Source organism: Chaetomium fimeti, assembly GCF_033439085.1.
Source record: "Chaetomium fimeti strain CBS 168.71 chromosome Unknown B0H64scaffold_3, whole genome shotgun sequence".
NCBI classification, from domain to species: domain Eukaryota; kingdom Fungi; phylum Ascomycota; class Sordariomycetes; order Sordariales; family Chaetomiaceae; genus Chaetomium; species Chaetomium fimeti.
This window is the reverse complement of record NW_026944331.1, coordinates 2190787-2207894: the sequence shown is the minus strand read 5'-3', so window position 1 is coordinate 2207894 and position 17108 is coordinate 2190787. Positions and strand designations below refer to the sequence as shown.

The following is a 17108-nucleotide window of genomic DNA, read 5'->3' as shown; positions in this document are numbered from 1 at the left end:
TTAATTCGCTTGGTCAAATGCAAGAAAATGGCCTTGACTTGCCCACAAGCTCCCGTCATCGCTGAAGCGAAAAGTCACCCTAAGCCCTTACTCGTTTTCTCTTACCCTCAACGTCCTCGCCTGCTTGAATCCTGCGGACTATATCATCCCACGGCATCTCAAAATACTTCTCAACCTTCTTCATCCCAGCAAGACTTTCTATCTGCTTGGTCCCTGTTCCGCTTGGACTCGCTCCATGCTGCAAGAGAAGCTTCACCAGCTCCGACCGTCCGCGTCTCACGGCGTTGTAAATTGGGTTAGTCCGATCCCCGCGGTTTGGGTCTGCTCCATGACGCAGGAGAAGTTCGGCGCAGTCCAGAATATTTGACGAGGTGATCGTCGATAACGATTGCAGAGCAGTCTCCCACACGTCTGTGCCACCGTTGTTCAGGGCGTTTGGATTGGCCTTGTATTCTAACAACACCTCCATGATCTCTCGGTGCGGTTCGCCGCGCTGGGTGATGCAGGCGTAAAGCGGGAATCGCGAAGACGAACTTTCACGTCTATTCGGGTCCCCGCCATTTTCGAGGCTAATCCTGACCAAAGCTGGCGACCGAGCCTGGGTAGCGAAATAAGGCCCCAGTGCATATGCTTCCGGCCATAGAATAAATGGCTTTATTGCGCTAAATCGACGCCTAGCGTTCTCCAATGTCGCGTCGGCTAAGTGGTTTGCCTCGAAAATGATACCGGGATCAGAGTCGACATTTGACACATGATACCTATCCCATGTCTGAGGAATCATGACGCCACACTCATCTACCAAGAACTTCATGAGTGCCCCGTTCCAGCGCTTTAAAGCTCGCAGGATACCAGGGAGACTTCCCCTATACCATGAATCATTGCTGTGGATTCGGACAACACATCTCGAGGTGATGTCGGCCCCATGGGACAGTAGAAGCTTGACATTTGGCAGGTTTTCGCCTTCGATGGCTGCATGCAGCGCTATATTAATGTGGTTGGTTTCCGCAGGTGGTGAACTTTTGCAGCACTCATGATCAAGCAACCAAGAAAGAAGGTCCGGGGGTGCATTCCAACCCGCTATCCCGATAAGCAGTGTAGAACACCCCGCAAGAACGGACGGGCTCGCTAGATTCCGTACCGCATCGAACTGTCCATTCGCGACTGCGTCGCAGAGCAACTCTTGTTGATCTCTCTCCGGCAAGGCAGCCGCTTGGACGGCACCAATTCGACTAAAATCCGGGATAGCCCGCGTTTCGTGAGCATTCCCAATGTGGCGGGAAAGCTCTTCGCTTGTCCGAAACCCAATGTCTGCGAATACGCAGTTTGGGAAGTGACAGCGGTGGTTCACGGCGTGTATCTTGAGATGTTCGATAAGAGACACGTTGGTTTCAAAGCCATTGGTGTATGCGCTGCAGAACGCCTTTCTGCAATGGTAGAGTCGTGGCCCATACAGCCTTTTCAATGTCGGACACGCACAGCCCGGGCTATGGTTTGGACCGTCACACACCGCGTGTTCCAAGTGTCGCCGAAATTCCACTAGTGCGGGCAGAATGCCGAGTGGGTTGTTGTTGGAAGTACCAGTGGCTTCTGCGACAGAGCATTAATTCCCTATCACAGATATCCATTCCGGGGCACAGGGTCCTTAGTTTGTACTTACCGTCCATGTCCACCACCCCTATCTTGACGCCTGTCAAAAATGACGATGCACTCGCGAGACGGTGTTGGAGATCTTGATCCGCTTGGAAAGTCTTGAATTCGCTGATGAACGATGCTGGAGGTGCCGACGAGTTGAAGAAGTGGTTCTGCCGAATCTCGAATAGCTGGTTCAGAGTAGTAGATATCTGTTCCACGGAGCCCTCGTCGGTCTTGTTCGCCATCCACCCCTTGATGTGGTCCATGTATTCCAACGCCGCATATTCAAGGAGAACAAAATCTCCGCTGCGAATCTGGCATTGGATATCTGTGGCCTCCCAATCCGCTGACAACAGACTGTCAAAAGACGTAAAACAAAGATACGTAGCGCACGTCAGGGCTGCGTCCAAATGGGCATCTGCCAGGCTCAGAAAGCTGTTGCTTTGCTCGTGAAGGAGGTATCTTCCTGTGGTTAGCCCGCTGTTCATACGCCATTCTCGGAAGGTAACGCCTCACTCTTTGGCGGAGAAGTGGACGAACCGCACTGCTCCATCCAGCACTTCAATGATAGGACCGCAATCACGTCTGACGTCGCGATACTCTTTTCGACCCCTGGTGAAGTCGTTTTCTCCAATGTCTATGACAAGGACCTGAAGCAACTCCTCTTCCCGAAGCGGCCGCGTAGCGCAGGCAATCCACATCAGAACTCGGCGGATGACGCTGCGGAGCTTGTTTGGCACATTCTTTTGCTCAATCCTTGAAATAAGGCGACCATATCTGCCAGCCATAGTGTCAGCCACCTCTTAGGGATCGAGCGGTATAGGGCTGCTCACGCTTTATATAGCCCATCGGGAAGGTTATCAACCTCAGCTTGGATCTCTTCTGCCGTTCCATAGTCTTTCACAACATGCAGTACGAGTTGGGCGTATAGAAACATGCCTTAAAGAGAGCAAAGGGCGTGTCAAAAAAGAACTCGAGGGCAGTGGTAGGGTGTCAAAAAAAACGTACCATCGGACTTATCAGGGATAAGCTCCAATGCGGCCCTAATCCTAGAGCGGACTTGCTCGTCGGCATCGCCAAATCGGAGAAGCAGACCTTCCATCTCACAACGGACGAATGCCCGAATATCCTCGTGGTTGTACTTGTTGATGTGAAGCGCGGTGGCTCGGTCCTTCAGGGCGAGGGTAATCTCTCGCTCCTCCCTACTGCTGATGAGGACCTTGGTCTCAGTACAGCGCTCTTTGATGCCGAAAACAGTAACGAGAAGGTCCCTCCAGCAGCTTTCCTCGATCTCGTCGAGGCCATCAAGAACAATATATGCTGGCCCGATGCTAGTGACAACCGTGCACAGGGTCTCCTTGACGAAGTCCCGATCGCGCAATAGTTTCCTGCGGTCCGGGCTCGAGTGGTCGGGGAGAAGCACCTGCAATGACGGGACTTGTTCGAGAGCTTGGAATAACAACGAGTGGAGAACGCCGAGTGTTTTACCAGAAGACTGCTGTTCGTGGGTGAGGAACGCAAACAAGACACATTGCCCGGTCCGCTGGAGACGTTGGATTATATTCCCAGCAAGGAATGTCTTTCCTGTTCTGGTTTAGTAGTGAGAGACCACTCGGTTCAGGGGTTGGGAGGCTGACCGGCGCCGGGGATTCCGCAAAGCCAAAAACAGCGAACTGTTCGATCCACTGGGTTCAACCAGTTCATAAACGCCTTTTCCTGGTCAAGCCAAGTGCCCGACCCTTTGGTTGTTTTTCGGAGAATATCATCCAGCTTCTCGTAGCGCGTCTCAGGGTTTACCTCGTCACGGACTGCGCGGAATTCTTGATAGTCGCGGAACTTTTGTGCGTGGTCGTACTCGGCCAGGGCTAGGTTTCTGGCTGTTTGCGCTCGGACAATGTCCTCCAGCGTTACAGCCTCCGTCATCAAGGCCTTGTGGCTCTGCATGTGTTCTCTAATCTTGTCGACCTTGGCTCGAACGCCTGGCCAGAACGGCTCGCAGATCATCCTCAACCCTGCGATGCTGGATCAGTACCTTTTAATTGCGGTGGATTAGTATTGGCAGAGGACTGACTGCTGTTGGTGGCAAAATTCAGCAGGACTGAGTAAAGACCGAGGATATCCTCAAAGAAGAGCAATAGGACCTGCCGAATAACGTCGTTCCGAGGAAACGTATCTCTGTACGTTTTGAAACTGGGGAGGATCAACCGAATCTCACCGAGGGTCTTGACGATGTTTTCGAAGGCCACAGTCACCGTGCTGGCGGTCTGCAATATAAATTTAAGGGGTCCCTGATACGGCCGGGGTCAGTCGCAACACGGTGACAGCATTGGAGGGCGGCGGACGTCCGCGCTTACCCATATCAAACATAGGACATCGGGCTTGACCTGGGCAAACGTATCAATCACGCCACTGTATTCCTGAAGCACAGTAATGAGGGGCTTGATCCTCGCGAGCCCGCGTTGAGTTTTCGTTTGTTTCTGTTGCTGCTCAATGACACGCGCTGCGTCAAGCACATCCTCGGCACTGGCGACTTTGGAGAAGTCGAACCCCGACTTATTCGCTAGACTTTTAAGGAACTCGTTTTTCGCCGAAAGAAAGGCTTCTTCAACCCAGAGCGATGAATCCGTTGGCTCAGCCATGGCTTCGTCATAATCGAGCGGCGAGCCTGACTAGGGCAATTTGTGGAGTTGTTGGTGAAAGATTGAAGTCGTCGCAGAAAGGGGGTGAGGTGAGGGGTAACGACCAGGAGCTACCTGCTGCCTACCTAGGGACGACACGAACGCCAGCCACTTACTGATGCAGGTCAGGCTCCAGACGAGGCAGATTCCCCAATCACGACTAAATGTATCAAATAGGTACCTACCCGAGGCGTTCAGCCGCTTGTCACTTCCGCGCCCCCTCTGGAACATTGGACGCATTCGGCAGGCACGGGAAATTCCCGGGGAATGAGGTTAAAACATTTCATGCAAAGTTGACGAGAAAAAGCAACCACACAACTTGGTAGTCCCTAAGGAAGAGCGTCAAGTTTTGCATTGTGTCTCGGAGCCCCAGCAATTACCTCTCTAATTTACGATGCCTTTCCTGGAGAAGCCTGAATCCCGTCATCATCATGCAAAGCGATAATGGGCGTAAGCACCGAACCTGTGAGTCTCAGGCTGAGAGTGGTTCCTACCAAGGTACTCCTATTAATTAGTTGGGATAACTTACACAATGTGGTAGAAACAACCGGATGGTGTGTGTGTGTGTTTGTTGTTATCCGCCGGCGGGTTTAACCAGAAAGGGCTCAGACTAATTCCATTCTAGCGATAAGTACATTTACCAAGATATTTCTTGATCTCCTTCAGCCTATGAATGGCTCAATCCTGACCTGTTTGCTGTCTTCTACTATTTCTCTTTGGATTCTCGTGGGTTAGACAGGATTAGCAGCTGGCTCGAAGACGATTCGCAAGGGTTCCTGTGGGGGAGGATGTGACTCACAGGAACCAAACGTGCCTAACCAATAGAGTACTAATGTCTAAGATACGCACTGGACGTCAAGGTACCAAACGTCCCAAGTGTGCGTCATGGGTTACCAATTTGTCATTGACAGTGACCCTGCCATGTGTCTGTCGTTCAGGCACATATTTAAAGGACCTCTCCAATCACCAAGCTGGTTTTCTCTTTCCGCGCCATCGCGCAGCCAATATCCCAATCCTCCCTAGTCTAAGTTTCCCAGCATGGCAACTTCACAAGAACAATACATTACCGATCCCGCTCAGCTACAAGAGTCGGACCTTGCCAGAAACCTGGCCGACTCGAGTCTGGCTGATGACACTGTTGAATCCAAGGAAACGACGACGCGGCACATAGCGCCGCCGCGAAGACTCGCCCTCCTCCAACCGCTGGCTGATCCGGCCATGTTGGCGGCCTGCCGCAACCCTGCCTCTCAAACAACCCACCGGCCCGACAGAGGTGTCGGCGAACTCATCCGCCATGAATATCTCGACATCTCGGCACTAGACAAGGCCTGGCGCCACGCCTTGTCCAAGGCGCCTCCAGCTTCACATGTTACGTTTGATCTGCGTCTTCCCAAGCCGGTCGGCAATGGTGAAGCTGCCCAAGCGATCTACTGGGAGACAGCAATGCCGCCAAGTGGACAGGGCTTTGGTATCTCGACGCGCAACGTGATGCGTTTAATGGCAACAATCGCCATTGTGGCGCGGATGCGGGTGCAGGGGGATGTGCGCTTCAGCGTCAGCTACGGTACGGTACGGCGGAGGGCCTGCCGATGAGGGTTATCAGTCTGATGAGCAGGCAGCTCGAAGGTATAGCGAAGGCAAAGGACATCATGCCAACGGGCACCGTTGGAAATTGGAAACTTGATGCCGACGGGGACAGTGCTGACGCGGCCGGTGATGACGAAAGCCCTGGTCTGGCCGAGGTGCAGAAGGAATAAGGGACGTAGCAACTGAATGAGGCGACGTAGAGATAGTGCGGTATTCGAAACGATCCTGCGCTCGAGAGTTAAATTTATCCGGCTGGGTTCTATTACTGTCCTACCCGCTCACACGTCTTAGGTACCCTCTCGTCCTCGCTGCTTATATGATCCCAATGAGACTCCTCCGAGCACACTGCCCCACCACGGCATCTAGCGCTTGCAGGTGTGTCATGGCAAGGGAAGTCGGTGGATCCGGACGGTGCCTGGAATCTATTGCTCACTTAACCAAGACAGCAAACCCGTGAAGAGGGAAGAGTAGACAAAGGGAGATCGCTGGGAATCCCTGTGGCTATGTAAGTGAGAGTTTCTGTGAACGGAGAGTCTCGAGGAAGGGCCCCTCTAGGAGATTCGAAGGACCCAGAAAGCAGGAGAAATTCCAGTGGAATGAGGTTAAAATGTAAGCTGTAGGAACGGTTGAGTACCCGAGGAAAAGGCGACCATATAACCTTGTAGTAAGTAGGCCTCGAAAAGTGTCGGCTTTTGCACTGCGTCGAGGAGGTCCTTATCATTTGGTCTCTAAATCCTTGGTCCCTTCCCTGGAAACCTGAATCTGTCGAAGGTCTTTTTTGTTGCTAAGCAACTTCATCTGAGTTCGGCGATGTTGGTTTCTTTGTTGTGAACTCGTAAAGACAACCCGGTTGATGGCCATTATTGTCCGTCCTGGTTTCTGAGAACAATCCATGGCTTTCATATCCATTCATTGTTGTTAGCTCCTGGCTTCCAGTGATACAATACCGATTTCCGGCCACCCAACTTGACCTGGGGCTGTTCCAACTCCCGGGTCATTGCTATCCAGTGGAGTATATAAAAGTAAAGATAGGCACAGCACCCTAGGGTGGGTTACCTAAACTTCCTAATCTTCCAATTTCAGGCGTTTCAAGTTGTTTTTCGGACAGGCTGGAACTATGGCTGTGCGCCCTCCCCTCCCGTACTTTGCCCCAGAAGGGTCACTCCCGACACCGAGGCTGCCAACCGTGGCCGAGATCCTCGCCTCGGAGACGTTTCTGGTGCGGTACGGGGCGGCCCCGATTGTCCGTGTTGGCGACCACTACGTCGTCAAGTACGGCCGAAAGGTGAGCCTGCAGGAGGGCGAAAACATGCTCTTTGTGCGGCAGTTCACTAGTGTGCCGGTTCCAACTGTTTACGCACTTTTCCATGACAAGGAGACTGGCAACAACTTCATCATTCAGGAGTATATCCCTGGAACGATGCTCGACCTGCTATGGGATAAACTTTCCTATACTGAGAAGATGAGGATCACTTGGCAGCTTCGGCAAAACATGGAGGAGTTACGCCGTATCCCGTCCCCAGGCTACTATGGAGGCATCTGGGAACAACCAGCACCGTACTACTCCTTTCGTGGCTTGGAGTCTGCCTTTTCGGCGGCGCAGGAAACCGAGGAATATTGGGCCTACGGCTTGTGGCGGAGTCTGGACCTAAAGTTGAAGGGCAATGCCAGGAGGATCCTGCGCAGTCGCTGGTGTAAGTACCAAGCTATTTTCAAGGGCCACGAGGCCGTCTTTACCCACGGGGGCCTTTACCCAGGGAACATTATGTTAAACGAAGAAACTGGGACCGTCGTCATCATCAACTGGGAGCTCTCAGGATGGTACCCTTCGTTCTGGGAGTACTGCTGCGCTATTATACTGCTTCAATACCGCCGGGACTGGGCTCTCTGGGTCCCGGTAATTCTCGACAAGTATGTCGAGGAACTGAAGTTGGTAAAAAGTCATCGGAAGTTGATGTTGAAGTCCTGAGAGGTAGATCTGGGGGGGTTAACGCTGAGATATTTTCTTCCTTCCAGCTTTCTTTTAGTTCTCTTCTGTTTCAGACCATCCATCCAACCAGGAGCCCCTCGATGCTTATCCAACCGTGTGTGATAGATTGATTTTCCCAATACAAATCGAATTCACTGTTCCCCGCCCATTACTTAACTCGTATTAATCCATGTAAACATAAGGTACACAGTATCCCGTATTCTTCGTCTGCAATCTTCCGCCGAAAAGCCCACCGGGGCACATTTATTCCTTGCATCTGGTAATGGAATGTTTTGGCTGCCAAAGACATAAGCAAAGCCTTCCTCGACTATGTTTTAAGGTTAGGAGTGCCAGCTAATTGAATTTATAGTTAAGTTCAATAATTAACAAGTTGGTCGCGAGGTATGCGGACAGCAATTGTTATGGGTCCTAAACGGTGCAAAGTGATACCATGCCTTATTTACTATAAACGCTACGTTGCTACACCGGCGATAATATCAGCCGTGATAGAGCCAAAAATGGGAGCAAGAGAGCAACTCTTGTACTTATGTACCAAGAAACCGGAATCCCGTGTCTCGTTGTCGCTTGGTGTGGCTTGGGTGGCTGAAGAAATATCCTTCCCGTTGACTGAGGTACCTTCTGGATACCGCGGGACTTTTCCGGTCTCAATAAGTACTAAAAATTGAGGATCGATGGGGATGCGCCCTAGGAATCGGACGTTGAAGTCCTTCGCCATGACCTCCCCGCCGCCGCTCATGAAAATGTTCGTGCACTCGCTGCAGTTCGGGCACACAAACCCGCTCATGTTTTCAACGACACCGAGCACGCGGATGCCTGTCTTGGTGCAGAAGTTGAGCTCCTTCCTGACGTCCGCCGTGGCCACAGCCTGGGGTGTAGTCACGACCACGGCACCGGCAAGCTGTTCTGGCCGTGCTTTCTGCAGGAGCGTCTCGGCCAACGATATGTGTTCGTCGCTCGTCCCCGGCGGCGTGTCTATCAAGAGATAGTCGAGTTCGTCCCAGAACACGTCTGACAGAAACTGTCGCACCATGGCTGTCTTCTTTGGCCCGCGCCACACGACGGCGTCGCCTCGTCGAGGGAGGAGGAACCCAAGGCTCATGACTCGAAGCGAGCCAGTGCCCGCGGATGGGTCGGCTTCGTGTACGGTGATGGGCAGCCATCCGCCGGGGGCTTGTGTGACTTTCGCATCCTCGATCCCGAACATGCGCGGTATCGAGGGCCCTGTGAGGTCGACATCGAGGACGCCGACGGAATGGCCCGCTAGAGAGAGCGATAGTGCCAATTGTGTTGTCACCGAGGACTTGCCGACGCCTCCTTTGCCTGAGAGCACCTGGGCGGGAGGTGGTTAGAGTGCTGATAAGAGTTGCGCGAAGGTGGGGCAAAAAGGGCGCTCACCAGGACGATGTGCTTGATTTTGGAGAGCGACATGGCGATGAGGTGTGCGGGTCCTCGGGTAGCGAGTGGATCGATGGATAACTCAAATGTCGGAAAACAGTATATTTCTCCTTCAAGGTGGTCGAGGGCTTGCCATCTCAACTGCTGGCATCTCGGGGAATGACAATCTCCTTCTTTTTTGTTCGAAGCTGAGCAATTGGCCCCTCCATCGGCCTGAATCGGCGTGCTTTATCAGCAGCAGGTGGAGCTGCAGCCACCCTTTGCGGATGCAGCTCGAAGAGCGCCACAGCCGTGCTCAGATGTCGACCGGGTCCTCGAAACCCCTCCGCTGGTGAAAAAAGAGAAAAAAAAAGGAAAACAGAAAAAGAGCATACATGGAACCTTAAAAGAGAACCGATAGAGCCTTCGGAATGGTCACATATCTTGGTGCACTGGAAACTGAAGTCCGGAATACCAAATGTGGAACCTTGAAGACCGCGTGCGAAATCCATCCCTGTTCCCGTCTGCCAAGTCTGGAAAGGTTCCGCTGACTTACCGGGCTGCTGGGCTCCATTCCATGGCCTTGGCCCAATTTGAATCGGGCACAGTGGAAATAACCTGGAGGTCACTTCCAGACGAAGTACCTCGGTTCGCCTTCTTTGCAAACGAACGCAGTGGTAGCTATCGTCTTCTGGTACAGACCTCATGTTGCTTCTCGACATGTTTTTGGCGCTAAAGGATAGATCAATGGCTTTTTGAAGCCAACTAATTGCTAGCATCCCGTCGAGTTCGCGGATGCCCCGGTGACATGAGCAAGGGGTCTCGGGCTCCAGGCACCTTGTTATTCTCACCTTGTGCCACCCTGGCCCGCTCACATTCGAATCCGTCAACGCATCTCCCATCGATGCGGCAAAGGGGCAGACCGCGCGTCTCAGTCAACGTCATCTACCCAGCGTCTCTACGGCACCAAACGACCCCGATACCGAACCGCTCTCTTGCTTGGCCCAGACGAACACGACCCCGATTGGCCGCCCCCTGGACCGACCAACTTCTGCCCCCCCCAACGATGCCGAGCTGCCCTCGACACGAGTTCTCGCCCGCAACATGACAATCGTCGCGATACACAATGGACGATCCATGGGGCTCACCATGGGCCGCGACAGATTCAGACAGGGACTTGAAGCCGGGGTCTCCCGCCAAGTCCGACATTGCCCCTCCACCACGCGCCTTCCTCTCCGCATCAAACTCTCCCCGCATCCCCGCCGTTTCAGAGCAGTCGCCATGGGGAGGTGACGATAATGGAGCTGGGGAATGGACAGCACCTTTGGAAACGCCGGCGCATTCGATATGGGCTGGAGGTTGGGGCGGTTCGAATCCAAACTTACTGGCCACACCACGAGAAGACCTGCTCAACAAGACTAGCCCGATCGCATTGCCGGGGAACATTGCTACGCCAAAGCCAGTCAATGGCTCCGCATTCCGACAGCCGTCGCCGGACCCTTGGGGTAGCGGGTTCTCCTCCCGAAAACCTTCATTTGAGGCTGCCTCCACCCCGCGTTTGGTTGTCGAAGTCGCCTCCCCTACTATCGAAACGCCTATTGCTACGTTCGGGGGGCTAGGGATCGCGCAAGAAGATACCGTATGGGATAGGTCGGATGGGGCTAGTATCAGCAATCCCTCAATCACCGTCGAGACCGACTCTCCCACGGCCGAGCCCGGAAACGTAAAGGGCGTGGAGGAACAAACTACACCTGTGGCAACCCGGGGTAGCGATGTGCGGTTAAGCGTCGAGTCGACCGCGCTAAACCGCGGGTACCAGTCTCCCACACCGTCCAATGACAACACCGATCACGAAGAGGAACGACAGGACTCACCAATTACGTCCATTGACGAGGAGCCAAGGGGTCTGTCAGCGGGTTCGCGAAAGGCATCTGGAAAGGTGCAAGAACTGGTCGTCAAGTTCGACGGTATTGCCAGGGCAGCGAGCGAAGAACGCGACATCGTTATCCCGCCCTCCGAAACCAGCCCACCCAGCGCTGAGAAAAGAGATGGTTTGCGCGATGGCGCCGACTTTGGAGAGTTCGAGGATACCAATCCAGATGAACTGCCTCCCCCGTCACGCTCGAAAGAACCAAGAGCTAGACTAAGTATTGAAGAACCGATCGAAGTTGGCGCACCGTCTGGTGATCTTTCCTCGGGCCCATCGGCAATTGCCCAATTTGGCCCCATAGACTTCCGTGTGGATTTCGGCTTGGTCGCCAAGTTGTTCAACGCCGCTCTAGAAGCCGCGTCCGATGTCAATGTGGATCACGAGGTGCCAGACCATGTCACTGACGATAGCTTCACCGAGATTTCGGAGCGGAAGACCTGGTATCGCATCTCCCGGCTGGGGTCCTCCCGGAGACATAATGCCGGAGACGACGACAGCTACAGGAGGATCACCTGGGCAACATCCACAGTTCACGATGACACCACCAAAATTGTCCGCCGGTGGATGGAGGAGGATTCTATTGCTGGACGCGTGGCGCTTGGAGGTGGGATATCCAAAACGCAGAAGAACATGTTTGGTTGGGATTCCTCTGTCGAGCCTGTCACGCTGCATGATGTGTTCAGGAAGAAGAACGCGCACGCCAGAGCTTCTTCGGTTCAGCAACCTCCCAGAACAACTGCCCTTCCCTTGGGCCTAATGGATGGGTCCTCAAACAAGTCGCCGCAACGACCGACGCACCACGCCTCAAGTAGCGTCGGGCCGGGTGTGCCTTCGTTCGGGTGGAACACGACCTCACCCACGTCCACCACCCACACCCGCACTACCAGCACAATATCTGGGCCGCCCAATTCGATTCACACAGGCCCCGCGCCTCAAATACCCCCTGCCGCTCAAGGACACAACGCAGTTGAGGATGACGACAACGACGATGATGAATGGGGCGAGATGATCTCCTCACCTGTTGCCCCCCAACCCAAAGCTACAACAGCCGGCTTAGCAACCCAGCGAACTGTCGTCAGCCCCACCTTGGATGCATCTGCGCTCGAGAATAACCACACTGCTATTGACACGCCCTCGGCCAAGGACACTGCACAAGACCCCTGGGGCGAACCCGACTTCACTGCCTTCGAGTCGGCTCCCGCCAAGCCGAGTTCCCAAGCCCAAGGAACGGCCGCCATTCCCAAAATTGTGGACCGTCCAGTTCTCTGTTCCGATTCGGAAAACTCCGTGTCTGTTTCCTTGGGGCCGCCGGCTGAAACCCGTCCTCAAGGATCTTCCTCACCTATTGAGGTACAGAAGCCGTCAACTAGCGACTCGCAACATGAGCACGAGAAAACGGCACAGCGGATTACCGCCAATCTTCCTGATCTCTCGTACATGCTACGTTGAGAAGTCGTGTGACACTTTGCAAACTGTGCAACAACGAACAACTCGAGCTATATTGTATCCGCTCGTGTCCAGCGGGGGATGTTCATACCTTTTTGTATCATATGTACGTTATGATGTGTTCATCTCATCAAAAACTACCGCAGGGGCTGAAAATATATCCACACGCGACCCCTTACCGCTTGAAGTCCGCGGCCCCATCTTTGACATCCTTAAGTAATGAGACGAGCAAATTTGTGGCTAGCATGGGTCGGTCTTCCACCTTAAACCGACAGCATGTCGTGTGTCGGATGAGAGCTTCGGCCCTTGCAACCACACGGTTCGCTCGCTCGCTTTATTTTCGGGCGCTCTTGGATACCCACACACGGCCAGAGGGTGCCATACTCCGGATACCGCCCCTCTTGGTCCACGCTCGGAGTCGCGAGAAGCGCGAACAGCCCCGGCAAATAAACGACTGAGCTCGGCCGCCGCCGTCTCCGCCCCTCTGCCGCCTCAAGCTGCCGGTGACCGCAGGCCCCGCATCCCCGCAATTTTGGGGGTGGCGCCCCGTCAGCCAAGAGATCAGAATCGTCCCCGGTCCCAGCGGAATCCGGGGCTCCCGCGTATCAGAGACCGCACATTTCGAAGCCGAGACCGCTGCCGGAAGCGCTGACGATCACCGCGTTTTCCTGGCTCCCGCCCACTGGGAGGCTCTGCTTCGGCCTTGGTAAAGCCAACAGCAGCTAGCTACCTAGTCAGTTCGCCCCGGGGGGCTAGGCGGGTATCACATGCGTCAGCTAAAACCCGAAGTGGCGGTCGAGTTGATATAAACCCCTGACATCTCAAAACATTCTGTCTCGTCTAGTTTTTCTTAATGCTGCGACACCAAACATGGCCCTCATCAACTTCATCTTCTCGCCGTGGGCACCAGCTGCCCTGTTAGTGGCTGCTGTGGTGTACTATATTTACCCGTATCTTGTGACCTACCGGCACCTCAAACACATTCCAGCGCCGTTCCCAGCTCAGTTCTCAAATTGGTGGTTACTCCTAGTAGCCCGCCGAGGCGACCGATACGACACGGTCGACAAGCTGCACAAGAAGTTGGGTCCGGTTGTGCGTATCCAGCCGAACCATGTCAGCCTCTGCGATGACGAGGCCATCCAACTCGTCTACGGCCACGGCAACGGTCTCCTGAAAGCGTGGGTTTGATTCGCTCAGCCAAAGGTGCGACATGTTCTGACACGCCTCAGGGACTTTTACGATGCTTTCGTGAGCATTCAGCGCGGCCTGTTCAACACGCGGGATCGCGCTGAGCACACGCGCAAGCGCAAGATCGTGTCGCACACCTTCTCCGTCAAATCGGTAGCCCAGTTCGAGCCGTACATCCACAGCAACCTGGAGCTCTTTGTCCGCCAACTGGACAACCTCATCTTGCGCTCCAACAACCCTGACGGCGCGGCTCACCTCGACTGCCTCAACTGGTTCAACTACCTCGCCTTTGACGTCATCGGCGATCTCGCTTTCGGCGCGCCGTTCGGCATGCTGTCCTCCGGCGCCGACATGGCCGAGGTCCGCGCTTCCCCGGAGAGCCCGCGCATCTACGCGTCCGCCATCGAGATCCTCAACCGGCGCGGCGAGGTCTCCGCGGCGCTCGGCAGCCTCCCCAGCCTCAAGCCCTACGCCAAGCACTTCCCAGACCCCTTCTTCAGCCAGGGCCTCCAAGCCGTCGAGAACCTCGCCGGCATCGCCATCGCGCGCGTCAAGTCCCGCCTCGAAAACCCGCCCCCATCCGAACGCAAGGACCTCCTGCAGCGACTAATCGACGGGCGCGACGAAAAAGGCCAACCACTCGGGCGGGAGGAGCTCACAGCGGAAGCCCTAACCCAACTCATCGCCGGCAGCGACACAACATCCAACTCATCATGCGCACTACTCTTCCACGCGGTGCGCACCCCCGGAGTCATCCAAAAACTGCAGGCCGAGCTCGACGGCGCGCTCCCCGCAGACCTGGACGTGCCGACCTTCGACATGGTGCGCGACCTGCCCTACCTGTCCGCCGTCGTCAACGAGACCCTGCGCTTCCACTCCACCTCGGGCATCGGCCTCCCGCGCCAGATCCCCGCCGACGCCGCCCAGGGCATCCATTACCACGGCCACTACTTCCCCCCCGGGACCGTGCTGAGCGTGCCGACCTACTCGATCCATCACTCCAAGGAGATTTGGGGCGCGGATGCGGATGAGTTCAAGCCGGAGCGATGGGAGGATTTGACGGCGAGGCAGAAGAATGCGTTTATTCCGTTTAGTTATGGTTCGCGCGCGTGCGTGGGGCGGAATGTGGCCGAGATGGAGATGAAGCTCATCGTGGCCACGTGGTCGAGGCGGTACCATGTTAGTTTGCGGCAGGATTATATGGACACCAAGGAGGGGTTCTTGAGGAAGCCGTTGGGGTTGGAGATTGCGTTGAAGCGGAGGATGTGAGGGGTGGTTCGTTGGGGATCATATCTCAGGGGGTTCTTCCTACCAACCCGTGACGCCTTTGACGCTGCAACGTGGGCAATAGCCGGTCTCACTGTACCTGTTTTAAACTACTGGTACACAACCGCAGTATCATAGCCAGCTCAGAAATCACCTGGCGCATTGTATATATGTTTATTTCATTTCTTGTACATGACTATTCTTTTCGATCACTGGACGATTTGAGTCATCGTCATGCCCTGTACAAGGACAAACAGGCTTATTCCGATACAAGAAACGAGTTGCATGCGATGCGGAAGATATTGGGGGATGGCGTCCGTTGGGTTCCCCGGTTCAACACCGAAGGTGTTCTGAAATCGAGCAGGAAACCATTCAATTCTGACTACTTCATGCACGACTGTCTACCTAGTGCTGGGCATCAGGCCTCGGCATCCCTTTTCATGCTTTCTGCGATCCACTTCACAGTGGCCCCAGAAAGCTTGTTCATCTCCTCCTCTGTCATCTTGTTGGTCGCGAGGGTACTTATTGGGCCCCGGAATATTAGCACCCTTCTGGAAGCCTGGACGCTCCAGCAACCCCCAGAACCACTTGGAGACGTTCGGGAACTCTTCTATGGCGCGTAATCCAGAGAACCCTAAGCCGGTTATTAATACAAAGAGACGACCTCACGGTGGATGCGTGTTGATCACCACTTACTGGTGGCAGAAACCCACGGCCAGATGGCGATGTCGGCGATGGTGAGACGATCACCAACCAAAAAGCCGGTCCCTTTCTTCTCAAGATGGCCATCCAGAACTCGAAGCAAGCGGCGGCTCTCATTGACGAAACGGTCGATCGAGTATTGGTGGACTCCCACCGCGGAACCTGTGGGAGACGTTAGACGGGATTCCAGACCTTTTGCGCTGTATTCTTACGTACGAGTGAAGAAATTGGACTGGCCCATCATAGGTCCGAGACCACCCATCTGCCACATCAACTACCGAAGAGTTAGTTGGACGTTTTTCATGTTGGTAAACCAGGCGTATCAGGATATTTCATTCCCTTACCCAGCTGATTGTCTCCCAGTGCTCCTTGGTCCCGTAAGGATAGGAGATCAGGTGGTCCTTGTCGTATGTCGCCACCAGGTACTCCAGGATAGCTCCCGACTCGAAGATCTTGAGCTCCACGCCGTCGGCTGTCTTGTCGGTGATGGCCGGGATACGTCCATTGGGGTTAATCTCGGTAAACCACGGCTCCTTCTGTTCGTTCCTGAACATATCAATCTGCACAAGCTGTGTGGTGTGTCAGTCAGGCTCGTCACTCGGCAGGGAGGAGAAAAGGGGTCACGACAGTACCTTGTACTCCAGGCCAAGCTCCTCCAGAGCAATGTGGACTTTCAGTCCGTTAGGCGTGCCCTCGCTGTACGCAGTGATGTTGGTCTTGGTCGTCATCTTGAATTAAATATGCCGGTTCGCTCGCCTCAGGACAGGCTGGTGTTTGTGCAACGAGAAGTGTCCATGAAAGTATCTGTGCACCAGGACCCAGGACTATGGGCATAAATACCCCAAACACCATGCGTCCCGCTGAATAATGTGCCAGACTATCCGACCGGGCGGTGTAAGATGAATAATAAGAGCAGTGTCAACATGATCTAAGTTTCGGGCCTTCCGCGAAATGTTTGCTTGCAGTCTGACAAATTGGACGGCATGATCGGAAAAGGACTGGACGCTGGGAGCTATGATGAGGCTGTCCTCAATATCTGATGATAAATTGATATTGTCCGTACGAGACAAAGCAAAAACCTGACTCTGAGTTGGTTGCTGCAAGGTCCCAGGGACCTGATGCCCGATCAAGAAGAGTGCATAACTCAAGTTCCGGAATCCGCCGGACTTTCGGCTTGCTGTAAGATGGGGAGGGAAGCATTGGTTGGCCGGGGACTCGTGGCTCGGGTTTGGCTTGGTTTGAGGGCTCTCCGTTTGATGTGAGAAAGGGCAGGCAGCATGGGTGTCTTCCTGCCATGAGGTTGTTTGGGTGGGTG

The 17108-nt window shown here is 54.3% G+C and overlaps 7 protein-coding genes across 7 annotated transcripts; 4 read left to right on the top strand and 3 right to left on the bottom strand.

Annotated features, from left to right (window-relative positions):
- Positions 1-22: 22 nt before the first annotated feature.
- On the bottom strand, positions 23-4332 carry B0H64DRAFT_391813 (uncharacterized protein). Its single transcript, XM_062803496.1, has 8 exons — positions 3987-4332; positions 3704-3920; positions 3270-3644; positions 2641-3216; positions 2466-2571; positions 2149-2409; positions 1658-2094; positions 23-1587 (listed from the first exon to the last, which is right to left on the bottom strand). The coding sequence occupies exons 1-8, from the start codon at positions 4269-4271 to the stop codon at positions 80-82; spliced, it is 3765 nt and encodes a 1254-aa protein (XP_062660789.1). The 5' UTR covers positions 4272-4332; the 3' UTR covers positions 23-79.
- Positions 4333-5218: 886 nt separating this feature from the next.
- On the top strand, positions 5219-6206 carry B0H64DRAFT_121808 (uncharacterized protein). The gene has a single exon (XM_062797967.1). The coding sequence runs from the start codon at positions 5349-5351 to the stop codon at positions 5901-5903; it is 555 nt and encodes a 184-aa protein (XP_062660788.1). The 5' UTR covers positions 5219-5348; the 3' UTR covers positions 5904-6206.
- Positions 6207-7014: 808 nt separating this feature from the next.
- Positions 7015-8018, top strand: B0H64DRAFT_431248 (kinase-like domain-containing protein; the record flags this gene model as incomplete). The annotated part of the gene is made up of 1 exon (XM_062805954.1): positions 7015-8018. The coding sequence occupies one exon, from the start codon at positions 7015-7017 to the stop codon at positions 7864-7866; it is 852 nt and encodes a 283-aa protein (XP_062660787.1). The 3' UTR covers positions 7867-8018.
- A 63-nt stretch (positions 8019-8081) lies between these two features.
- On the bottom strand, positions 8082-9714 carry B0H64DRAFT_391810 (cytosolic Fe-S cluster assembly factor CFD1). Its single transcript, XM_062803495.1, has 2 exons — positions 9283-9714; positions 8082-9217 (listed from the first exon to the last, which is right to left on the bottom strand). Exons 1-2 carry the CDS (start codon positions 9313-9315, stop codon positions 8339-8341), a joined length of 912 nt encoding a protein of 303 aa, XP_062660786.1. The 5' UTR covers positions 9316-9714; the 3' UTR covers positions 8082-8338.
- Positions 9715-10387: 673 nt separating this feature from the next.
- B0H64DRAFT_440747 (uncharacterized protein) lies at positions 10388-12640 on the top strand (the record flags this gene model as incomplete). The annotated part of the gene is made up of 1 exon (XM_062806504.1): positions 10388-12640. One exon carries the CDS (start codon positions 10388-10390, stop codon positions 12638-12640), a length of 2253 nt encoding a protein of 750 aa, XP_062660785.1.
- Positions 12641-13074: 434 nt separating this feature from the next.
- B0H64DRAFT_121777 (cytochrome P450) lies at positions 13075-15178 on the top strand. The gene is made up of 2 exons (XM_062797966.1): positions 13075-13815; positions 13867-15178. Exons 1-2 carry the CDS (start codon positions 13508-13510, stop codon positions 15092-15094), a joined length of 1536 nt encoding a protein of 511 aa, XP_062660784.1. The 5' UTR covers positions 13075-13507; the 3' UTR covers positions 15095-15178.
- Positions 15179-15509: 331 nt separating this feature from the next.
- B0H64DRAFT_440745 (glutathione S-transferase) lies at positions 15510-16521 on the bottom strand (the record flags this gene model as incomplete). The annotated part of the gene is made up of 6 exons (XM_062806503.1): positions 15510-15586; positions 15639-15725; positions 15788-15955; positions 16010-16067; positions 16138-16362; positions 16426-16521. 6 exons carry the CDS (start codon positions 16519-16521, stop codon positions 15510-15512), a joined length of 711 nt encoding a protein of 236 aa, XP_062660783.1.
- Positions 16522-17108: the final 587 nt, after the last annotated feature.